Below are 24,808 nucleotides of genomic sequence, written 5' to 3' on the forward strand. Positions count from 1 at the left end.
AATAAAACTGTTTAAAGAACATAGGTACTCTACTTGCAATGATATAAAATGAATAAAAAGAGTAGGAAAAAATCCACTTACCTAAACAAGAACCTTCTCGTATAACTATTGGTTCACAAAAAAACAAATCAAGCAAAAACACTAAAAACAGGTGGAAGAAAAATATCATTGCATCAATAGTGTAATAAGTTTATATGACAGCGTTATTTCGGTCTGGGCAAAATAAATGCTTACATATCTATATGGGAGTTTATGTTCCCATAATAACTGTATAATCTAGTTATAGCCCACAGAGATTTTGGAACATGTACTGGTATAAGCCAAGATCAAATTAACATCAGCTTGGGCTTCTCTCACCATTAGGCTGACTGGCACAGTGCCCAGCTAAAGGTTTATTTTATTCTAGGGTACAGTAATGTGCAAGAAAATAGAAAAAAATGCAAATGATGTTTCCTTTAAATTAGATGTAAGGCATATTTTAGGAGTCATATACAAAAGAACCTGGTATATAAAAGGACCAATTAAAAGGATTCTGACAGAAAAATATCTATTGGTGAATGAACAATTAATGTCATTGTTATAGGTTTCTGGTCGTATTAAAAACTATAATCCTGAAACTATGTTTTCATTTCAATTTTGGCTGAAATAAGTGGTTTTTACTCTGCCTAAATTGATCTTCAGATGGCTCATCAAATTCAACTGCATTTTCACACATCTAGGCCTCTGTGCCTGCTGCCTAACCAATCCAACTATCAAATCAGTGGAAAGTGTCTTCAGGTGGCCTTCTTCCTGTATTTCTTTTGATTTTGTTAGGGTTGCAGTTCCAGGATAATAGTTTTCTGATTAAGATTGTATCTCTCTGTTTAAGTGATTAGTACTTCTCCTGCTAACGGTATAAGCATCTCAAAGAAAAGGTTCTTCAACAACACAGGAATGACTAGAGAAAGTAGATCTACTCAAAGGGCTTTCTATCAGTACCACAGAAGGAAAGAATTAACAATAATAGCACAATACAAAAGAGATAAGAATCTTCCCTTATGTTCTACAACAGATTTTCTCCCAAAACAAACCAAAGCAATAGCATCTGAAGTTATCTTCTAAGAACAATCCCAGGACTGGGTTGGCTTCTGAAAATTAAAATCCCAATAAGAAATATAGGAATCTTTCCACACCCTAAGATGATTTTCCCCTCAAGGACAAAAGGGGTACTGACAATTCTTTCAACAAGGTGACAATTAGTAAAGTACCCCAGTGTGACAACTCTGGCAGTTGGGACTATTGACAATGACATAACTTATCTCCAATTGTATGTATTTGCTAAAGGAATGAAATACTGGATTTTGATTTTTTAAAATATATGAATTATTTATACTCCCTGGCATTGTGTAGAATAACTTACCTATAAAACTAACAATATTTTAGAGATTATATTTGAATAACAGCTTGGCACAGAAAGAAGAGCTATATAAATAATTAGCAGAAATAGATTTCAATGTTTTAGAATGAAAATGAATTAACTATTTTTGGACTTTAGTTTCTTTTGGAAAAAGGACTAGAACTCTTAGAAATGGTTTAAGCAGTTCTGGGACTGAAAACCTTCAGCAAAATCCATACATTCCAATCGATACCAGTAACTACACAAGGAACATGGTAAGCCAGAGCTTACATTCTGAGCCTGTGTAAGTTCACATTTGTACTTGGCTTTCAGAATTTCCAAGAATACTCCCCCAAAAGAAAAAGCAATTTTAAACGACATTTTTATACTAGGTTTCATTTTTCAATAACTATACGCAAACAATTTAAAACATTGCTTATATTTTCATATTTTAAAAACCCTACCAATTGCTGACAACGAGCAATAGATACAAAGTATGATGCTTTTATTGCATTTTTAAGAATGCTGTAAGATTTTAAGTATATTTTAACACTTCCCCTCCAAAAGATACCAATAATAATGTGAAACAATACTTATATTGTTTCCTGAATACTTTCAATAGAAAACTTACTAATATTGCACTTGTTGACAAAGAAGGTGATGTCTAATTTTGAGATGTTTTCATCTGTATCCAAACGACCTTTTAGAAGCCTAACAAAGAAACAGTTGATTTTTTTTTAAGCTCATTTCCACTCAAAATAAACGACTACTTCTCATGGTTCATTAACTTAGCCACTCATTTGTATCCCAAGAGCTCTTTTGAAAATAAGGATAAAAAATTATCCTTATAATAAATCAAAGCGCTGACACATTACTTTCAGATTTGGCCAAGAGAGAGGAAACACACACACACACATACACGTGCATGCATGCACAAATACACATACTTAGAGAAATTCACAAGGTTTACACACCTTCTTAACCTCATGTAACTTAACCTGTACAATCCTAAACTCCTAGAGCATGAAAAAGTGAAGGCAAAGAATTCATTATCTTGTACATATAAACCTGCTGGAAAATCTTTTTTTTTCCTAACAGTATTCTAAAAGACAAAACAAAAAACAAAAAAACTGCCACAAAGAACAAGAAATAATATTTGTAAAAATTAACAGTCTTGACTTTCTTTCCTTAATATGGCCTCTTCTCCAGAGAAGAAACACTAAGCATCTTGCTATCGAATTCTTTTCAAAGAGGAAAAAGGACTACAGAGCATGTTTTCTACAGATCCAAGGTTCAGGCTTTTATTTAAAAATTTTGTATATCTTTCTTAGTTTTTTATATTATAAAGCCACCTTCTTGTCAAGAATTAATCTGAATATGGTAAAAGATGATAAGCAATCGCATTAGGTTGTGATCATTCCAAAGGGCCAAGTTTCATCACCTGCTTCTGGTTAAATAAGCAACAAAGATCAGAAGCTAAATCTCTAAAATGACGCAAGCAGATGTTACTGACACGTACAGCACAAATCTCTTAGAAAAAAAGTGGGATGGAGACCATATAGATCAGGATGAAGATTCTTCAGTGAAAAAGTTTCACATAGAAAGACATTAGGAATATTAAACTCTGGGAATTATACTCTCAAAGCAGAAAACTCTCTTCTTCAAGTTATTCCTGGAATTGGATTTAAAATTTTCCCTTGAACCAAACTCTCAAGTTTTTAATCATAAAGCTTACATTTAAAGACCTATTTTAGCAGGCTCGACAATTCCAGCACATTATGAATCCTGGGATTTAACAGTTGGATCCTGGGAATAGAGGAAACAGTGGACACCAGATTAATGTGTATAAAGCTTAAAACTGACAAAAGACAGGAAATTCAGAGCTAAGGATGAAACTATCCATTACCTGTTCCACTAAGTGTTTTGGGATCTTTTAAGAATTACCTCTGTATTTCCTTGATTTTTTTGTTAAGCAGTAAAGTTGGTTAATATTATAATTAACTTGAACTTTACTTCCTGGCTTAAAGAGTTGTTGGAACCATCAACTCCACAGGTCTCCATTACATGTTAGTTCACAGTTACTATTCCTCCAAGTAAACCAATCCATATTTTTTCCTCGGACAAAATAAAGTTGATTATGATAAAATTGAACCTTATCAAGTTTAAGTTGTTGTTATTCACTGGCATCCTTTAACTGCACCAATATATTTATTACATATAGCTCTTAGCATAGTGTTTGGCACACAATAAGGACTCCATAAATGTTAGAGCTATTATTAGCCTTTATAATCATTGTTGTCCTCATTATTACTATGAATACCAACAGCCATTTGGTACATGATTTATAGTATGTGTTGAGATATATATATATATATATTTTTTTAAAGATTTTATTTATTTATTTTTTCCCCCCAAAGCCCCAGTAGATAGTTGTATGTCATAGCTGCACATCCTTCTAGTTGCTGTATGTGGGACTTGGCCTCAGGATGGACGGAGAAGTGGCGCCTCGGTGCGCGCCCGGGATCCGAACCCGGGCCACCAGCATCGGAGCGCGTGCACTTAACCACCAAGCCACAGGGCCGGCCCCTGTGTTGAGATATATTTTATGAGTTCTCTCTGTATCAGACATGTATGTATGAATTACACTTAAGATAATTTGATAGCTCATAATTTCACATTATAAAATATTTAGTTACGTAAAATATTGCTAGAGTATTTAGCATTTCTTTTTACTTTTATATGAAAATCATTTTTCAATTATTTACTTACACAACAATTTTCAGGCAACCAATTCTATTAGCTCTAAGCTTCTTTACCATCTGTATGTCTGGGAATCTACTTTCATCTTTGGGGTGACGCAGTATGCCTCAATGACCTAATTCTGAATCAGTAGGATCTGACATTACTGGAGTTCTAATTTGGATCCAAAGAAAAATTATACCTCTCTAAGAGGAGATATGCATTATAAAGTTCTGAGTTATAAAAAGAAATCTCCTTTAAGTGAAAGCTCGGGTAAGAAGCAAAACAAAGAATTTTTCTTTGATCATTCTTATCTGTTGGAAAGAATTATGCCTCTGAAAAAATAACACCCACACATTCAGTAAGGTGAAAGGGTTTGTAACACAGTGTATCTAGGCCAAAAGTATTTGTTTGGGGATCATATTAATCTTTGTGACACTGTAACAAAGAATTGTGAAGGGATATATACAGCCTAAGACAGGCCCTACAAAAAGAGTAACATCAAAAATTGAGCCAAAAATTGATGCCAAGACAATCAAATGTGACAATGTCAAAAGAAATACAAAATTACTTTTTCTTCTTCTAGAGAAAACTGGGAAGACAGGAAGACTAAAATTGCTTTGTGATAGATACATGTTTAAAAGAAATTTAGGAAAGCTTTTTTCATCCATTTAGTACATATTTATTGCACACCTCATATATGTCAAGCATAGAGTTTTAACAGCAATGCTAGCTTTGCTTTATCCTTATAGTCTTGTATGTATTAATTCATTCAGCAAACAACCGAGTGCCCACTATGATCCAGGCAGTGTGCTAGATGCTGAAGGTGCAGAAAAAATGTGTACTGCACTCACCATGGTGTGAATAGGTACTTCACAAAAAAGGATATTGAAAAGGCCGATAAACTTATAAACTTGTTTAACTTCGTTAGACATCAAGGAATTATGTGTACATCACTTCACTAGATGGCTTAAATTAAAAAAAAAGACACAATACCAAGTCTTTGCAAGTACGTGGAGTAATTGGAACTCTGAAACTGCTGGAAAGAATATATTTTTTTTTTACATTTTAACAAATCTGTTTGGCAGATATTACTAAAGCTGAACATGTACATATCCTATGACTCTGCAATGTCCAAATATATTCCTAGCGGTGTGTGTGCATCAGAAATGCATGCCATATATTCATCAAAAGATGCATAGAAGCATGTTCACAGTCCTGTTATTGTAATAACCCAGAATTAGCAATTCCACTGATGGTAAAATTGATAACTAAATTGTGGTATAGTCATACAGTCAAATGCTACACAGCTATGAGGATGAACAAACTACAGTTAGATGCAACAACATCAGTGAATTTCACCAGCATACTGTTAAATATAAGAAGTCATATTCTAAAGAATACCTATTGTGTGCTTCTATTTATACAAAATTCAAAAATAGGCAAAACTTAGAGGAAGGTAATGATGAAAAGAGAAACACAGGAGACTCCTAGGGTGCTTGTAATGACATGTTTCTTGATCCGGATGCTGGCTGCACGGATGACTTCACTTTCTGATCATTCACTGCACTAGACACTTATGATTTGTGACTCTTCTGTAAAAATTTACTTAAAAATAAGCACCAAGGACCATTCTTGATTTAAGATAAGCATATGGTAGGAAAGTGAAGACAAAGGGCAACATTCAAGATAAGTATGATGAAGAAAGTAACTAGGCTATTATTACCTTCTGGCGGTTTTTATTGTATTTGCTCCAGGCCCTCATTACCTCACATGTGGACGACTGTGGTACTCACCCACTGGTCTCCCTGTCTCAATACCTTCACTGTTCAATCTATTTATACGTTCCAGTGAGATCTATGTTTTTCTCAATCTTTTAATCACTGCTTTACCCACGTCATGCCCTTGCTCAAAAATGATCACAGACTCCTCATTGCCTATACTATCAAAACCTGACTCCTTAGTCAAACTTACAATGTCTTCCATTAATTTCATCAAACTCTAACTTCAACTGACTGCTCATACATTATCTACCTTGAATCACCTACGTAACTCTTAATAATAGGTAGTATCAGGTGATGATTAAGGGCACAGATCCAATAACTCTTACTCTGTGACCTTGGCAAATTACTTGATCTCTCTGTGCCTCAGTTTTCTCATCTGTAAAATGGGGTTACAACTAGTACCTAAAATACCAATCTCATGGAGTTTTTGTGGGGATGAAACAAGTTAATACATGTGAAACACCTAAAGAGTGTTTGACATATAGTAATCCATAGGTATTGGCCATTATGTTTTCATTACGTTATTCAGCCAAAATGGCAGCCAAGCAAGACACAGTCAGTCCTGCCTTGTCACTTGGCTCATGGCATTCTTCCTAAATATGGAAAGCCTTTGCTCGATCCTCTCTTCCTTACTAATCTATCTTTCATCTTTCCTTTAAAGGCCCTTTCAAGTACCATTTCATTTGTAAAGCTTCAGGCCACCATAATAGCAGGGAAGTTTTCTTGGCAGCTCCTCTGTGCCAGGCATTCATCATGTGTTCTTTTTTTTTTTTTTTTGTAAGGAGAACCAGCCCTGAGCTAACATCTGTTGCTCTTTTTAACAATCCTCCTCTTTTTGCTGAGGAAGATTGGCCCTGGGCTAACATCCGTGCCCATCTTCCTCTACTTTATATGGGACACCACCACAGCATGTCTTAACAAGCAGTGTGTCGGTCCGTGCCTGGGATCTGAACTTGCGAACTCCGGGCTGCCGAAGTGGAGCACGTGAACTTAACCACTACGCCACCAGGCCAGCCCCTCTTTTATTTATTTATTTTCTGTTGTTGTTGTTATTTTACTTTTTTATTGAGGTCACATTGGTTTATAATTGTTTTTATTTTTTAATGTACATCTATCTTCCTGTCTTGATTACAAGCTATTTGAGATATGTACAGTCACTAACAGGTCTTTTTACCTCCAGCAACAAAAACCTACTGTCATTCAAATGTGTGTTTATTTACTTAGTAAATCATGAGTGTAGTAAATTTCACCGTGAAAACTAATTATCTTTTTTTTTAGGTTTATTGAAGTATAATTGACAAAATTGTAAGATATTTAGAGTGTACATCATGATGATTTGATATGCATATACACTGTGAAAGGATTCCCACCTTTTACTTAATGAACAAATCTAACACATCCTTCACCTCACCTCACATATTTCATATATTTATCCTTTTTTTTTTTTGGTGAGAACATTTATGTTCTATTCTCTTAGAAAATTTCAATTATCTAATTCAGTGTTATCAACTATAGTCATCATGTTTTACATTAGATACTCAGATCTTATTTATCTTATAGATGAAAGCTTGTACCCTTTTACCAACCTCTCCTTATTTCCCTCACCCCAAAATCAATATACAAAAATCAGTTGCATTTCTATATACAAACAACAAACTATCAGAAAGAGAAATTAAGAAAACAATCCCATTTACATTTATATCAAAAAGAATAAAATATCTAGGAATAAATTTTACCAAGGAGGTAAAATTATGTACACTGAAAACTATAAGACATTGATGGAAGAAACTGAAGAAGACACAAATAAATAGAAATATAATCAGTGTTTACAGCTTGGAAGAATTAATATTGTTAAAATGTCCATAATATCTACAGCAATCTACAGATTGAGTGCAATCCCTACCAAAATTCTAATCGCATCTTTCATAGAAATAGGAAAATCAATGCTAAAATTTGTATGAAACCATAAAAGACCTCTGAATAACCAAAGCAATCTTGAGAAAGAAGAACAAAGCTGGAGGCAGCACACTTCCTGATTTCAAACTATATTACAAAGCTATAATAATCAAAACAGTACGGTATTGATATAAAAACAGACACACAGATCAATGGAACAGAATAGAGAGCCCAAAAATAAATCCACATATATTTGGTCAATTAATTTACTACAAAGGAGCCAAGAATATACAATGGGTAAAAGATAGTCTCTTCAACAAACAGTGTTGGGAAAACTGGACAGCCACATGCAAAAGAATGAAACTGGACCCCTATCTTATACCATACACAAAAATCAACTCAAAATGGATTAAAGACTTGAACATAAGACATGAAACCATAAAACTCTTAGGAAAAAACATAGGGAGTAAGCTCCTTGACATGGTCTTGGCAATGATTCTTTTGGGTTTGACACCAAAAGCAAAGGCAACAAAAGCAAAAATAAACAGGTGGGACTACATCAAACTAAAAAGCTTCTGCACAGCAAAGGAAACCATCAACAAAATAAAAAGGCAACTTATGGAATGGGAGAAAATATTTACAAATCATATATATAAAAAGAAGTTAATACCCCAAATACATAAAGAACCCATAAAACTCAATAGCGAAAAAATAATCTGACTGAAAAATGGGCAGAGGAACTGAATAGACATTTTTTCAAAGAAAAAACTGAAATGGCCAAGAGGGCATGAAAAGGTGTTCAACATCACTAATCCTCAGGGACATGAAAATCAAAACCACAATGAGATATCTCCTCATACCTATTGGAATCACTATTACCAAAAAGACAAGAGATAAGTGGAGAATGTGGAGAAAAGGGAACCCTTGTACGCTGTTGGTAGGAATATAAATTGGTGCAGCCAATATGGAAAACAACATGGAAGTTCCACAAATAATTAAAAATACAACTACTATACGATCCAGTAATTCCACTTCTGGGTATATATCCAAAGGAAATGAAAAAAGGATATCTAAGAGATATCGGCACTGCTATGTTCACTGCAGCATTATTCACAGTAGCCAAGATGTGGGAACAATGTAAGTGTCCATCAATGGATGACTGGGTAAGGAAGATGTGGTATATATATATAATGGAATATTATTCAGCAAAGAGAAAGAAGGAAATCCTGCCATTTGTGACAACAGGAATTAAACTCAAGGGCATTATGCTAAGTGAAATAAGCCAGAGAAAGACAAATACTGCATGGTATCACTTACATTGTAACCTAAAAAAAGAAAAGTCAAACTCATAGAAACAGAGAAGAGAAAATGGATTATCTGTTATATGACTAACATTTTTATTAACAAAGGATTTCTTTTCTACATATGATTTCATAAGGTAAATTTATTGTTTCCTTTTACTTCAATGTGATAGATTATGTGAGTAAAATATTGTTACCTAATTTTACATAAAAATGCCTTAAAATTTTCAATTTACCATTGTATATTTTTCCAGCTATTCAGTGCTAAATTTTATCCTAATCTATATTCTGAAAAATCATCAACTCCCTATCCATAAAGAGAGTAGCATATTCAACTGCTCATCTAATCTTATGAGTTGAAGATGTATTCCCGTACCTTTTACAACAATATAGAATTGTTCAAAATATTTTAAACCACATAATGAATAATGCCTATTCTTTGGGGCATTTTTTATTTGAAGATAATAATGAATCACCTCTGAGTTGTTGATTATGAAAGAGTGATAAACTGCTTTTTTTTTTTGGTGAGGAAGATTGGCCCTGAGCTAACATATATCGCCAATCTTCCTCTGTGTTGTATGTGGGACACCACCACAGCATGGCTTGATGAGCGGTATGTAAGTCCACGCCCGGGATCCAGGCCCGCGTACCCCAGGCCGCCAAAGAGGAGTGTGGGAACTTAACCACTACACCACTGGGCCGGTCCCAAGAAGCGTCTTCTTAAGACCACTGTTAACTGCTTAAGAAAGAGGAGGGATGCTGGTTAGAGGTACTGTCCATAAAGCTACTGGACTGTGACATGGCCACAGTAATTCACAGGGTAAGAGGATCAGGCACCAAATCTACCCAGCACAGGTCAGCTGCCCTTTTCTCCTTTGTGATGCTTTCTCAAGGCAGTGGGAAGAACAACATTTTAGAAGAATGGAGAAGTTTCTATTCATGTCTGTAAAAACACTAGAATTTACTAGGAATACAATAACACGTATTCTACGAAAGCACAACCTTCTTAAACTTGCCGTAAAAAGTTCCAAGCAACAAGCTTAGTGAGTTATGCCTTAAGCTTCCTCGGAACAGCCTTACAGCTGGGGCTACTGTTAATTATTCCAAGCAGCTCTCAGCATGAGAACTTCAAAGAGTCTCCTGGCCACTCCCCAGTGCTCGAGGAAGCTTCTAACTCTGTCTTTTCACCAAACCATTTACAAGGCTTGGACACATTGAAAACATCTTTCATCTTTTCAGTTCCTCTGTGGTTAATTATGTTTTTGTACAATTTCACGTTCAGTCCAGTGCCATTTTCTGCAAATCTGCTTTGCAGGCAAGCATGTGAATTTGGTCAGCTTTACCAGTGTTCTTCAAGTTCAATAACAAAAAGTCTGTGTTAGGGTGAAGGCGAACACACATGTCTTCAGATCCAATTCAAGCATTTACATAAACAGAATTTGAAACTTTGCATTGTAGCCTTGGGTTCTTTCTTATTTACAGGGTAGCAGAAACAGTCTAGAGAAATACAATTGCTTCAATCCATTGTCACTAGATCTTAGAAAACTTGAAACTTAAGAAACAGCAAGTCTTTCAACTTTTGATTGACTTTGTGATAAAGATGCAAAAAGAAGGAATAGCACGTGACAGGGATAGGCTTCAGGCACTGCCTACCTGGCACCTGAAAAATCCTTGGATCTAGACCCTAATGCCTAAAATCTTGTGCTCAAGGTTCATTTATTCATTTATTCCATCATTCAAAGAAAGTAAACAGAATGCCTGTAGTTTGCCAGGCACAATGCTGAGAGCAGGAAAGATGCTGGAGATATTAAGTTCCATAAAATACTAAGCCACTTTTAAGAAACCCACACATTTGTGGAGGGAGAAGAACACCACAGAATAAATCCACAGCATAGCACACGAAAAGTGCTATGAAAATGAGAGGTATAAAAACCTACTGGCAACAGTGATAAGAGAATTCCGCTTGGTGGATTTGAAGGGCTTCAGGGAGGGGAGGATTTTTGAGGATACTCAGAAACTTGCCAGCCACAGAAGATTATGTGGGCAAAGGAGCGAGAATACCAGGTAGAAAGAAAAGAAGAAATAATGGCAGAGAGGCCTGAAGATAAGAAAGGGGAGGAGTTTATGCGACTACAGTAGAGGATCTGAGAGGGAAAACTGAAAAAACTTAAAAAAAAAGTAAATGTTTTGAAGGTCCATTTTTGCCTCATAAATTTAGATTTTTTTTTTTTTTTGGTGAGGAAGATCAGCCCTGAGCTAACATCTGATGCCAATCTTCCTCTTTTTGCTGCGGAAGACTGGCCCTGGGCTAACATCTGTGCCCAACTTCCTCCACTTTATATGGGACGCCGCCACAGTGTGGCCTGACAAGTGGTGCATCGGTGCATTGGTGTGCATCCGGGATCGGAACCCCCAGCCGCCACAGCGGAGCACACACACTCAACCGCTACGCCACGGGGCTGGCCCCCTCACAAATTTGGATTTTATCCTATTGACAATAGAATGCTAATGAAGGACCTTAAGAAAAGGAGCAATAAAATGACAACCCTGACAGTAGTAAGCAAGTTGAGTCGCACAGGGTAGAGACCGGCTGAAGGGAAAGTTTACTTAAGAACTTACTGTGTTAGTCAAGGCCAAAATGATCAAAGCTTGAGAATCATTAAGGCGTGATCTCCAGTTAAATTCAGATACCCTGAGTGGGGCAAACTCTTCTCCTTCAAATATTCATCGGTGTAAGTGAATTTAAAGAGATTCTGTCCTAAAGACAAATGCTGCAGAGAAATTAGCATGTAAGAAAGAAGATGCCAAGATGATTGTAGGAAAAAAGGAGGGCACAAGACAGGAAGATATGGTCCAATTGGAAACTTTACCTAAAATCAACTGGATCTCATTTTTTTTGTATTGATATGTTAATAGTTTATAACATTGTGAAATTTTGGGTTGTACATTTTTGTTTGTCCATCACCATATATGTCTCTCTTCACCCTTTGTGCCCACCCTCCACCCCCATTGCCCCTGGTAACCACAATACAGTTTTCCTGTCCATGTGTTGGTTTATATTCCACATATGAATGAGATCATACAGTGTCTTTCTCTTTCTAGCTTATTTCGCTTAACATAATACCCTCCAGGCCCATCCATGTTGTTGCAAATGGGACGATTTTGTCTTTTTTTATGGCTGAGTAGTGTTCCATTCTATATCTTCTTGATCCAATCGTCAGTCAAGGGACACTTGGGTTGCTTCCATTTCTTGGCTATAGTGAATAATGCTGCAATGAACATAGGGGTGCATAAGCCTCTTTAGATTGTTGATTTCAGGTTTGATGGATAGATTCCCAGTAGTGGGATGCTGGATCATAGGTTATTTCTAGTTTTAATTCTTTGAGGAATCTCCATACCCTTTTCCATAGAGGCTGTACCAGTTTGCATTCCCACCAGCTGTGTATGAGTGTTCCTGTTTCTCCACATCCTCTCCAACATTTTTTGTCTTGGTGATTATAGCCATTCTAACGGGCATGAGGTGATATCTTAGTGTTGTTTTGATTTGCATTTCCCTAATGATTAGTGATGTTGAACATCTTTTCATTTGCCTATTGGCCATCTGTATATCTTCTTTGGAGAAGTGTCTGTTCATTTCCTCTGCCCATTTTTTGATCAGGTTGTTTGTTTTTTTGTTGTTCAACTGGATCTCATTTTAAAATAAATGTCAATAATTTTATAGGTGCTCTGGTGAGGTTTTTTTATAGCACAGAATGATGAGGAGAATGGAAAGCACAGTTAGACCTTGAGACAGGGACACCACGTGCAGTTATGCAGGGAGCAAACTGCACAGTCAGATGTGGTGGCCCTGGTCCCCTTCTCAGAAGCTTAGTACTCAAAAAAAAAATCAAACTCAAGTTTCATATCTTTGTAAATTTAAAATAGATAAAACAGTGCTTAACACTAAAGCTCCACGGTGTAAAGATCTTTCCAGCCTTTCTTTTATAAGCTAAAATAAAATTGTATTTATTAATGATGGAAACAGTGGAGGAGCAAAACACTGCACTCCTCTAGACAGAAGATCTGAGGGACTAGCTATTATTACCCTCATATTTATAGGTAAGAAACTGAAAATAAGAAAAGTTGAGAAATCTCAAGGTAACCTGGAGCAAATTCAACACCAAGACCCAAGTTCAAAGCCTGTGCCCCTTCCTGAAACCATGATGCTGTCTCACATCCACAGATTCTACTTTTTACTAATACAAGTCATGGTTTCTCAAAATGAATTGCATACTCCTAGTAGAACAGGAAAACTAGAATAAACCCACAGTGTCACTCTACTAAGACAAGATGGTGGTGTCCATTTACGTTCATAACAATTGAAGGAGCAGCTTCACACAGAGGCCTGCTTTGCCTTGCATAGGCAGAAAACAGGACCTCTAACCATGAGCTACTTGAGGGCAGAGAATGGGTCTTAGTGTTCTTTACTTATGTAACACAGAGTACGTCACCTGGCACACATAGGACATTAGTAAATACTTGAATGACTGAACTAAATCATAAGTGCATAACTACAAAGTTTTTCCTCACAGTCTTCCTTGCATCTGAGTGTCCACATGAATATGTGAAAATGTACATGTTAAAACTTCCTACATTTACTCATCCAAACGGTGACGTCTGTGGAAATGGGAATGAATGAAAGTTGGGAGAGTGTGACCTGGATTCTCCAAGGAAGGAAAATTACCCCCTCCCCCATTGTTTCTGTGCTCTGGAGGACCAACTACTTGTATAACCTGAATGAAACACACCAGGCTCGAAATAGTGGGTTCCAAGACCTGCCTTGTGCCAGGCACTTTGTGCACAAGGTATCTATGAATGGCATAGAAACTGAGGCACAACTGGCTTGCTCAGGGCCACACAAGTTTTAAAAGGCAGGCCAGGAATTCCAGCCAGATCTCTTTGATTTCATAGTTCACACTCTTCCCACTGTACCACAGTACTTTTCAAGATATATTAAACTATGCGATTATATAGTGATAACTATATCATGATGTTAAAACTACATTTAATTTAAGTAGCATTCAGTCATGATTACAAACCTCACTACAATGTAATTCTTTACTTGCACTAACATGATTGCTTTTAGTCCTTTCCTACTTCTTTCAGACAGTCAATGTTACTTGAACAGTTAAAATACACTTCAAAAATGTGAGATGATGATAATATTTTACCGAAGAGTTCAGTGATGTGTTCAAATTAAATAGTAATTGGTAAAAAAAATGAATTGCCCACCAGACTTACAAGTGACTCACAAAACTTCTCAATGCTTCTTAAGCACACCCAAATTAGCATGGCTACTTTAGGAGGTAGTTAGGTGCACCGTGCCGTCAGGCATCCACACAGGTAGCACATGGTAGATCCGTTTCAACGGCGTTCCTCAATGTTTACCTCTGATCTGCATTTAAATTTCCTGCATTAACAGCTGTAATCAAACTGTGCAGGGCCTTAGGCAAATAAACATAACCCCCAAAGACTTTTACTCTATCGATACAGTGAGTAGTGACAGAGAATACAGACGGTATATCATTACAGAACAAAAAGAAAGTGTAGTTGGCAGTCTGGAATAGTTAAGAAGTTCTTGTTGAGACACTGCATTTATAAAGTACTTGCTGCTTTTACAAAACTCAGCACTTTCTAGAAAGTGCTACGTTGACATCGTTCAATGTGGGAACTGTTTTGAAAGTAAATGAAAATGCCTTGTGTGCTGCATTTCCTTATGAATTTCAAGCTAAATAAATAGAAGAGATTTTAATGTACACACTAAAGAAAACTCTGCTTTCTGCTCCAAACTGTTCTTCTCATAGACTTCACAAACCTCCACCGCCACTCCCTGGTCTTCCGGAGCTGAGAGAAGGGTGGACTTACCTGTCACATAGCGTTGGCTAGGAGCTACGGGGAGGGATGGGGAGAAGAAAGTGTGAACAGAAAGCCATGAATGACTATTCACCTTTCTATTCACCTTCTCACTCTGGGATTATGGTTGTATTGCCTGCTATCAGCACCTCTGAAATAATAATAGAGGAACAGTTGCTGAGAGCAGCAGTGAACTTTATTCTCAACTCCCTCCCACATACCCTATAGGCATCCTGACATGATGATAACCACGGCAATGGTGTTGCCCTCTGATAGAATTGTGCCCAAGCCTCTGATAGTATCAAAGATCTTCTGTGGTTCCTTTGAATCTCGAAAAGAATGAAAAACAGTATGCAAAAGACCTTTTTATTCAGATGTATACTCTGGTGAATTGCTGGTCTATGTGAACTTCTGTGATGTTTCAAAATGCCTTTAACAATATCTTCTGAGCCAGCCCTGATGGCCTAGCAGTTAAGTTTGGTGCGCTCTGCTTCAGTGGCCTGGGTTTGGTTCCCGGGCACAGAACCACACCACTCGTCTGTCAATAGCCATGCTGTGGCGGTGGCTCACACAGAAGAACCAGAAGGACTTAAGACTAGAATATACAACTATGTACTGGGGTTGGGGCGGGTGGCGGAGGAAGGGAAAAAGAAAAAATAAAAACCAACAACTTCTGCCTCTTCAGTCTCCAGTGATACTTTGACACATAATGTTGTAACTCAAATATCACAACTAATTTCTTTTCTGAATCTACACACATCCACATTTAAACAAATGTGGATGTATAAACATCTGGAAACTGGTAAACATAGTTGCTCATGGAAACTGACTTTAAAAATCAATTTGCCTTGGGGCTGGCCCAGTGGCGTAGCGGTTAAGTGCACACACTCTGCTTCAGCGGCCCAGGGTTCGCAGGTTCGGATCCCAGGCACACACCGATGCACCACTTGTCAGGCCCTGCTGTAGTGGCATCCCATATAAAGTAGAGGAAGATGGACACAGATGTTAGCCCAGGGCCAATCTTCCTCACAAAAAAAAAAAAAAAAGGGAAAATCAATTTGCCTTGTATTATGTGAAAAATATGACATGGATTTACCTCATGACTGTGATTTTTTTCTTTTATGATTCTTGAATTTGATCAGCTTCAATAGAATGCAAAATATTAAAAAAATAATACTTTTGAAGTTGTTGGCTTTTGTTAACCTTTGGCAAAATTGTTATATCTAATATTTTTATTATAATTAGCAAAATCTCTTTAATCATCAATAGAACCAAACTTTTAACATATCTACTTTCTCCTTCAAATGGATGATTTAAGAAAATTTTGTTATTTTATAAGAACAATTCATAAACCTGTTGTAATGTGTGCTTTAAGCAATTAACTAGACAAAATACTTTTAGTATATCTTGACTGTAAGTAAATTGTCTAACAGTTTCTATTTTTTATTTCAGTCACATATCACTGAAATCAAAGCATTTAGTAATGTGTCAGACTGTGGCAGTTAGGTCATATGGGTAGTTTCATAATATATGAACTATTTGTGCACTTCATACTGCTAACAAAGTTGTTGCACCAGGTTTAAATCAGCATGGCCATTTGAAAATCAAAAACTGAAAGAAACAGGGGTTGGCCCTACGTCCTAGTGGTTAAGTTCAGCATGCTCCTCTTCGGCGGCCTGGGGTTCGGTTCCTGGGCATGGACCTACACCACTTGTCGGCAGCCATGCTGTGGTGGTGACCCACATACAAAATAGAGGACGACTGGCACAAATCTTAGCTCAGGGCAAATCTTCCTCAAGCAAAAAGAGGAAGATTGGCAACAGATCTTAGCTCAGGCCGAATCTTCCTCAGCAAAAAAACAAAACAAAACAAAAAAAACTGAAACAATCTATCAAATTATTTCAATAAACAAATCATTGAGCACAAAAAGTGGAAAAGAAATTACTCTATTTTAAAATTTGCTTTTCTGTCTCTGCACATTTTAAATTAATCAATATATTTCTTATCAGTTTCCCATTACTATAATATGTGTAAAGCTGACTGCTACCATAATGGCAGATGAACTAAAATAATTAATAAGCATCAACTATTTCTAACCTTAATTGGTATATAATGATCTTTTACACATATATACGTACAAGATCAAGCATGCTACTTGTTTAAATATATATTAAATAAAGTCATACAAATATCTATTCACTTTAAAAAACTAGTGGCATCACTGAATAACTAAATATGAGAGATTTATTTCTAATAACCTTCCTTTCATGCTATTTAACAGGCAACATTCCAGAAATATATATAACATCTAACTCATTTCTTAACTGCAAATGGGGTCACATGAAACCGTTATAGAACTATAACAGAAATATGCATATTACCAATGTACCCTGGCATAAAAAAAACATTCGTAAATTTCTGTCATTGGGGAAAATTTAAAGCTGTTGTTATTAACTGCTAATATAGTATGCACGGCAAGGTGAAATAATAACAATACTGCAGCTAGTTATAAATTATAATTCCCATGGTTGATCTCTTCGCTCTTTATCTTCTGTGATTTAAATAAGGTTATTTTGACATATGTTAGTAACAGTATTAGATAGATGTCTAGATTCATTTGACTTACCAACCACAGCTTTTATAAAATTACCTCCTTACACTAACAAAACCAATGAATTTTTAACAAAAATGCTCTATCACAATATAAAAGACAAATTGTTCTTCCTCCTTTTTAATGCAACATTAATGAAGCATACATAACATTGTTACCTAGCTGGATTATTTTTTAAATCCCCAGTACGTGTTTCAGTGTGTGTATATGTGAGTGTGTGTGCTAATTGAATATATGTATTCAGCTCCATCAGTCCCTCCAACAGTATCAAATGTAGGCATTTGTTTTCCACGTAACTATAAAAACCAAAATGCTATAGAGATAAGGCAGCAAGTAATAAGGACTTTTTTTGTTTAAATTATGTTGCCCTTTAAATCATACTGCACAAACATGAGTATAAATAGAAAAATGCTAACTTTAAAATCTGCAGCATGTAAACGTTTCCACTAGGCAAATTGTCAAGACAAGCTGGATAGCATCAGTGAAAGTAGGTCTGTACTTTCTTGGCTACACAACTGGAAGGAGAAAATCTTGATACAAGAGACCCCTTCAGATAAAAAACACAGTTTTTCAGCCAAAGGCAATTCCTCTCTCTTCCCCAAAGTGCCTAGTCAGCTAATTTCTAAATATTATGAGTTTTTTCCAAAAACAGAAAACTATTGACTCTTCTATACTATTTACCCTTATCCTAGGTCAAATTACTCAAAATTCAATTTTTTTAATGCACAAATGATGAATGAAGATCTAAAACTTTATTCAAAGTTTAATAAAGAAAAACAGTCTCCATTCAAATAGTTTATATAGACATTCAGAAAGATAGCACTAGTGATTATATAATCTAGAATAAACAGAATTTTTCTAAAAGGATAGTGGAGTCAAATAAACCTTCCAAATTTCTACTTATGCCTTTACTAAGACACTGGAAATAACTCCATTGACAAAATTAATCTAATCATTTTCAGTAACACCAAATAATACCATCTCAACCAGTTAAAATTTCAAAAGCACTGAGGTGGTAAATGGCAGTGACCTAATATTCCATCATCACAGCCCAAATTTCACTAACTTAAAAGTAGTTACTTTGTCAACCTCAAATATAACAATACAGCTACAGTGTACATTAGAGAAAATGAAGAGCTCTCATCAGGTTTTTGCAATAGGAAAAAACAAAACCTGCTTCCTTTTTTTTTAGGTGAAAAGGATATGAACAAGATAACCACATTAAACTAAGAAATGGTAAAAGACATTGTATAAATAACTTCAAACTCTACATGTAACATACTAATCACAACTTTAAAGATAGTAATATTTCCTTGTCAAAAATGTTCTTCAGCAGAGATTTATCATCGCTTTTTGAAACGTTATAAAAATTAATCCCTTAATAATCACACAACTATGTTTATAGTTCATGGGGAAAGGCAATTTATTAAAACAGAGATGGATATTCATTAACACATTTGGAAACTTCAGATGACTTATTCTTTTATCCCAATATCTAATAATACATATGGGTTATTTATATACTATAGTTAGATATATACTCTAATAACACCACACAAAGATCAGGCAATTGGAAATTTAAAATGTCCAAATATTTCTCCCACGGATCATATTTATGTTTTACTGTTGTCTTACCTCAATGATTTTGTCATGAATCTCTAGGCCATCTGCTCTGTCAGCAGGTCCATTTTCCAAAATTTTTGAAACATAAATTCCTTCTGTTGGTGTTTCTTCCTGATTATTCTATTAAAAAATATAACCATTAGCAATAAGATAGATGTAAACAAAATTCTAAATTGGACAAAGGACAATTTAGCAAATGTAACATTGTCAATTTTCCATAAACATGCAGCTCTCTTTCTTAGCTGGGGATTTGACACTGAATTTTAACTTAACACCAAACAGTCATTAATCAAGATGGCAGCTTTAATGAACAAGTCCAGCATCTCTGACAAGATTATCTCTTTACCTCACATTTTTGAGTGTATATAAAAAGCTACGAGGAAAGGGCATGGTGATATCAACTGGCTCCTAAGTATTATTTATAAAACATTTCACTTCTAAAGAGATGTAGCAATTATAAAGGGTTATTAAAAAGAAAACAAAAAACATATCCAGCCTCACTATACAATTGGTTTGAGATGTGGTCATAGTTTTGAAAATAAAATTTGTCTCATGATGTGACCGATTTGGAAATACGGCTCCGACTATACCTATTCATAAGGGAAACTGGGAGCTTGCTCAAGTGTGAAATCCCAAAAGATCAACTCTAAACTGCAAGAGAACCCATTCGAGTCTAATCTTTACACATTTCCAGGTGCAATGAGTGTAATGATTAGTTAAACCTCAAACATATAGCCAATACAGTACAAATAGGACATTTTTGCCAGTCACAAGAAACCAATTATATTGCAAAACTTATTTAGGGAAAATGCCCACCATCCTTTAATAATACATCTAATACATCATATAATTTTAAATGGCATTTTACTTCATGGCAGCTTAAATAAAATTATTTCTCCTTAATTAGCCTTCCTTAACATGAATTTTAAGAGGCTCTTAAAATTTCCAATGTCATCTAAATGTCAAACACCTAACTAGCATTTATAAAAATACTCCTCAGGGGAAAAGAAAACAAAAATGATATGATGAAAAGACTTCTATCTCTTCATAATAAATGGGGACTATTCTAGAAACAGAAGCACAGCGTTCGTCAGTTGCTAGGTTTTCGAAATCCTAAACTCAAAGAGGAAATACGTCATTGCCATCCTGACCTAAACACAGCATATGGCTCGAAACTCTAAGACAGTTTCCTTGGACAACATGTGCAATGCAGGATGCAAAAATTTCATGGCAGTGTATTGGGTAAATTAGAGAACATGATTTTTGTTTAAACTTTACCACCTTTTTCTAGTTATGGTGAAAATTAAGTTGATGTCGTATTTGAAGGATACAAAAGAACTTTGCAACTTTGTCTTTGGTATAAGTGTATAACAACTCATGCATTTTGAAAACAATTGGCATCAATGTAGAAAATATTATTCATTCAATTAAATAAAGGATTTGATTGGGGAGCCACAAATATTTCAAATCAACTATCTTTCTTTAACATGATATTTTCTACATGATTGTGAAAACAATCACCCCTTATTTCAACCTATTTTAACTGTTCCTTCATTCATTCACCATATATTATAACCTACCCAGTCTGTGTTAGCATCTGAAAACTGATCAATTCAACTTAAATAGGAGGTACAAGCAGGCAATACAATTGCTTAATATTATCAAATAGAAATTGCCTATATACATTATTGTGAAATAGGTTTATTTAAGAAATTTGCCAACAGGGCTATACAATGTAGATAAAATGTGAAATATACTCTCTTTTTTTTAAATTAGCACAGAGAAACAAGTTTGTTAGCTATTGTTTTGTTGCTTTGTTTTGTTTTTCTCAAAAAAAATCTAAGTATGTACTAGAATATTTGTATTAAGGAATCCGATATTTGATCACAGCATGATTTTAAAGATTAAAGCACTTGTTTTTCTTACTCACAACCCACAAACGAAAGCTAAGTCTTCTATTATTTTATAAGCAAAGAGTGAGTTATGCATTAACAAGGTGGGTTACCCGATTTGGTCGACCTCCTATAATATTGAATCCCAACGTGTCATTTTCTCTTTCTAACACAATGGTGAATGGCTTATGTTCTCCATCCTAGAAGAAAAGGGATAAAATAACTAACTAGGTAAAAAATATGAAAGAAAAAAATAAAAGCCACAGTAAAGCTTTTTTACTGCAAATAAATTAACATTTGAAAAAGGGAAAACCTTAAAATTAAGGATGGTTGAATTTGGGAGAAGGTTAATTTCATCCTAAATTTACTTTGAAACTATGTATTTGAAGGGATCAACTGTGCATGTGAGAAAAATAACTATTTTCAAAAATGACTAAATGGCTTTGCATTTTTATACATGCAGCTATCTTTTATTCTAATGCAGCATTTAATTCTGACTTCACTGTCATTTAAAACAGATTTCTAGTTTAAGCCTGAAGGTATCCTTATTTTTTCCCTCCATTACAGGAGAGTAAAATAGATTGTTAAAGGATCTAAGAATTATCCTAAGTAAAAATTTCACTTTGGAAAGTCTTAAGGGATTTAAGGAATAGTGAGCTATTTATACATTTCTTTTCAGCAGTAATATTCGGATTGCTATTGTAATGCAGGCTCTTATAGGTTACAATAATCCTAGTTTTAAGTAGTATTCTTATTTGGTTTTGCATATTTCCTGCAGAATTTAAAAAAGAGGATTTGTGCTAAATAAAGTAGTATGTATTGCTTTCCTGGTGGCCAAATAATAATAAATAGGAATTATATCTATAACCAGTTTGTTAATAAAAAACAATTTAAATGTAAGATGAAATAGTGCCAGACTAGGTAAGTTTTAAGCATGGATATGGATATTATTAACTATTGTAGGAAATTATACATTTGGTAATTACTTCTGAATGATAAAATTCCATAAATATCACCACTGCTCCCATCATCACCACCTTCTCCCAGGAGCTTTTCCCAGGCAGTGCACACAGCAGCCCCTACTGGTGGTGGGAAGACATTTCTGATGAGCACAGAGAAGCCTTTTGATGACGAGTTTGTGAGAAACAGGAGAAGCGTTTCCGCACTTCTCAGAACCATAGATTGACTTGTTGCATGGACTTCTCTGTCGTATAATTCTAGCTTTTGCTCTCTTCCATCAACCCTAGTTTCCCTAAGACTTTGAAACCTGAACTAGTAATCAGAGCATATTTCTCTGCTTCTCTCTGGGTCTCCCCATTTTGTAAATTTACCTGGATATCAAGAGGATAGAGAAAGAATCATAGGTACTATCCAGTCTTTTAATAAGCAGTGTACTTCTGTTTATCAGACTAGAAACATGTTAGCCCTTCACACGTTAATTATCTTTTTCAGGTTCAAGGACAGAAGCTTCTAAACTCGATGCCTGAGTTGGAGGCAGTGCAGACAGTCCCAAATGGGAATCGTCCTGGGTTGCTCCTCCCCAGGTCGCTGAAGAATGAAAACAGCTCCTTGAATGGAGTGCAAGTTCTGCTAAATCCCTGCTCACCATGGCAGCGACTAACAATGTCAAACACTGTGCAGAGGTCCTCCAGAAGAGAAGTAACAGCTTTATAAACAAGCCTCTTCACACGGGGTGCTGCGAAGAGGCTTGTTTATTCGGTCTGAAAGACGGCAGTCCACTAGCACAGTTCCGGGCCAGCAGCTTCGACAAAGAAGGGAAACAGCCGCTGCCTGGGGGGTCACGGGGCTAGTCTGACCACAGATGGATGTGGCTGCTCTCAAGTCACACACACACACACACAAACACACACGCTCCACCGATAACGCAATCGGAGGCAGGGAAGGATTATGTAGGGAAGGGCAGGGTGGTAAAAAGAACTCTGCAGGTCTAAGAAATCCCATCTCTTAATCTCTCAACTCCTGAGGTTGTCTCGGTCCCCCACACCCGATGGTCCCTGTATCGAGAAGGTAGCTGATATGGGCAGTTTGGCAGACAAACTAAGTCACTCAGAGCTAAAGCCATTCCCAGGTGTGGGACCGACAAGGCCACGGGGATGCTGGCGCCGCGGGAGAGGGCAAGCAGGGTCCGAGAGGTCCTCGCTTCGCTTTCCGTCTCCTATTTGCTTCAGGCATAGGCCGAAGGCACAAAAAATAGGCAGGGAGGGTTGGGCTGGAGAGTGAAAGATGAAAGCAAGGGTCTGGCTGGGCAAATGAGTTTTCCTAATTCCTCCTTCTCCATCGAAAGTTGGAATTGAATCTAACTCTTTCCAATCCTAAGTGGAAAAGAGACAATCCTGGTTAACTGTGATACTAATACATTCGAAAGATAATAGTACAATATGATCAGGGCGGGTGGATGCTTCCTACTGCATGATAAAGAAGGATGCCCCTTTCCAGAGGAATCTTGAAGTACTAGGAAGAACCGTTCGTCGTTCCACCCCAAATGACCACTCCCCGGGTGCCCAATTCCTCTGCGCTTACCGGGCTGTGGCGGCCGCCCGGGTCCCTGGCGAAGGTGCGGACGTGAGCCATGTACTGGGCGAACTTCTCCTGGTACCTGCGGGCCGTGAGCTGCACGGCGCCCTGCAGCGCCCAGAGCTGCGCCAGCAGCGCCTTCTCGCGCCGCCTCCAGGCGAGGACTCGAGGCCCGGGCCCCCGCCCGCTCCCGCAGCGGACGCCCGGCGGCCCCCCAGGCGCGCCCCCGCCGCGGTCGGCCCCGGGCCCCGTCCCGCAGCCCCCCCGCGCGGGCACGTTCCGGTCGCCGCGGCCGCCCGGCCCCGAGACGCAGCCCCGGCGGTCGCGGCGGCGGGCAGGGCCGAAGTCGCAGCGCTCGACGTGCGCCGCCAGCTCGCGCAGCCGGACCGAGCGGCCGCAGCCGCGGGCGCGGTAGTCGCACTGGACGCGCAGCTTCTGGATGAGGCTGCGCAGAGGCAGCACCCGGTACAGCTCGCCGGGCGCCAGCGCCTGGCACTGCAGCGGGCACCGGCGCCGCCGCGCCGCCCAGGGCAGCAGGCAGCTGGCACAGAAGACGTGCCCGCACGGCGTGCACAGGGGCTCCTCCAGCACCTGGCCGCACAGCTTGCACTCGAAGTCCGGGTCCACGGCTTCGGCGAAGCGCTCCAGGGGAAAGCCCATGGTAGGGATGGGGGAGAAGGGGGAGCGAATGCTAGTCCACTTTCCCCGAGCCCCCCTGGCTCCCCGGGCTCCCCCTGGGACGGCGCTCCCGCTGCGGCCGTGGATCTTCGGAGGGGAGGAGGAGAAGGGGAGCGGGGGGTGTGATCTCAGAGTTTGGCGTGAAGTTTTCAGCCTCCAGCTAGGTCCCCTGACTCCGCCGTATTGACGCTAATAGACGCCACCTCAAGTGACCCCCCCCCCCTCCGGCGCCACACACACACACTCCCCCGCCTCCTTCTCTGCTCTGCAGTTTACATTGTTTCAAATTTTGTCCTCGGAGAGCCGAGGCCAGCTTACAATGCCCCTTAGGAAAGCCGTGTTCCCCTTTGCCTTCACAGTGAACTTCAAGGAGTCCTCGGGCAGAGCTGGTGACGGGCACAGCACGGATGGTGAGAAACAACTTTTAATTCCACCAGAACGTAAGCTCCGGGAAAGCGGGATCTTGATCGGTCTGGTTTTCT

The 24,808-nt window shown here is 37.7% G+C and overlaps 1 protein-coding gene across 1 annotated transcript in view; it reads right to left on the minus strand.

The window, feature by feature from the left end:
- Positions 1–24,311, minus strand: part of PDZRN4 (PDZ domain containing ring finger 4) — a 342,662-nt gene extending 318,351 nt beyond the window's left edge. The window contains exons 1-3 of the mRNA XM_014786372.2: positions 23,655–24,311; positions 21,227–21,313; positions 19,234–19,341 (exon numbers count right to left, since the gene is read on the minus strand). Of these exons, the coding sequence (XP_014641858.2) occupies positions 19,234–19,341; positions 21,227–21,313; positions 23,655–24,308 (849 nt within the window). The 5' untranslated portion in view covers positions 24,309–24,311. The remainder of the gene's footprint in view (positions 1–19,233; positions 19,342–21,226; positions 21,314–23,654) is intronic.
- Positions 24,312–24,808: the final 497 nt, after the last annotated feature.

The sequence above is a fragment of the Ceratotherium simum genome, chromosome 17 (genome assembly GCF_057802395.1).
Source record: "Ceratotherium simum simum isolate JZ-2026a chromosome 17, ASM5780239v1, whole genome shotgun sequence".
Lineage (NCBI taxonomy): Eukaryota > Metazoa > Chordata > Mammalia > Perissodactyla > Rhinocerotidae > Ceratotherium > Ceratotherium simum.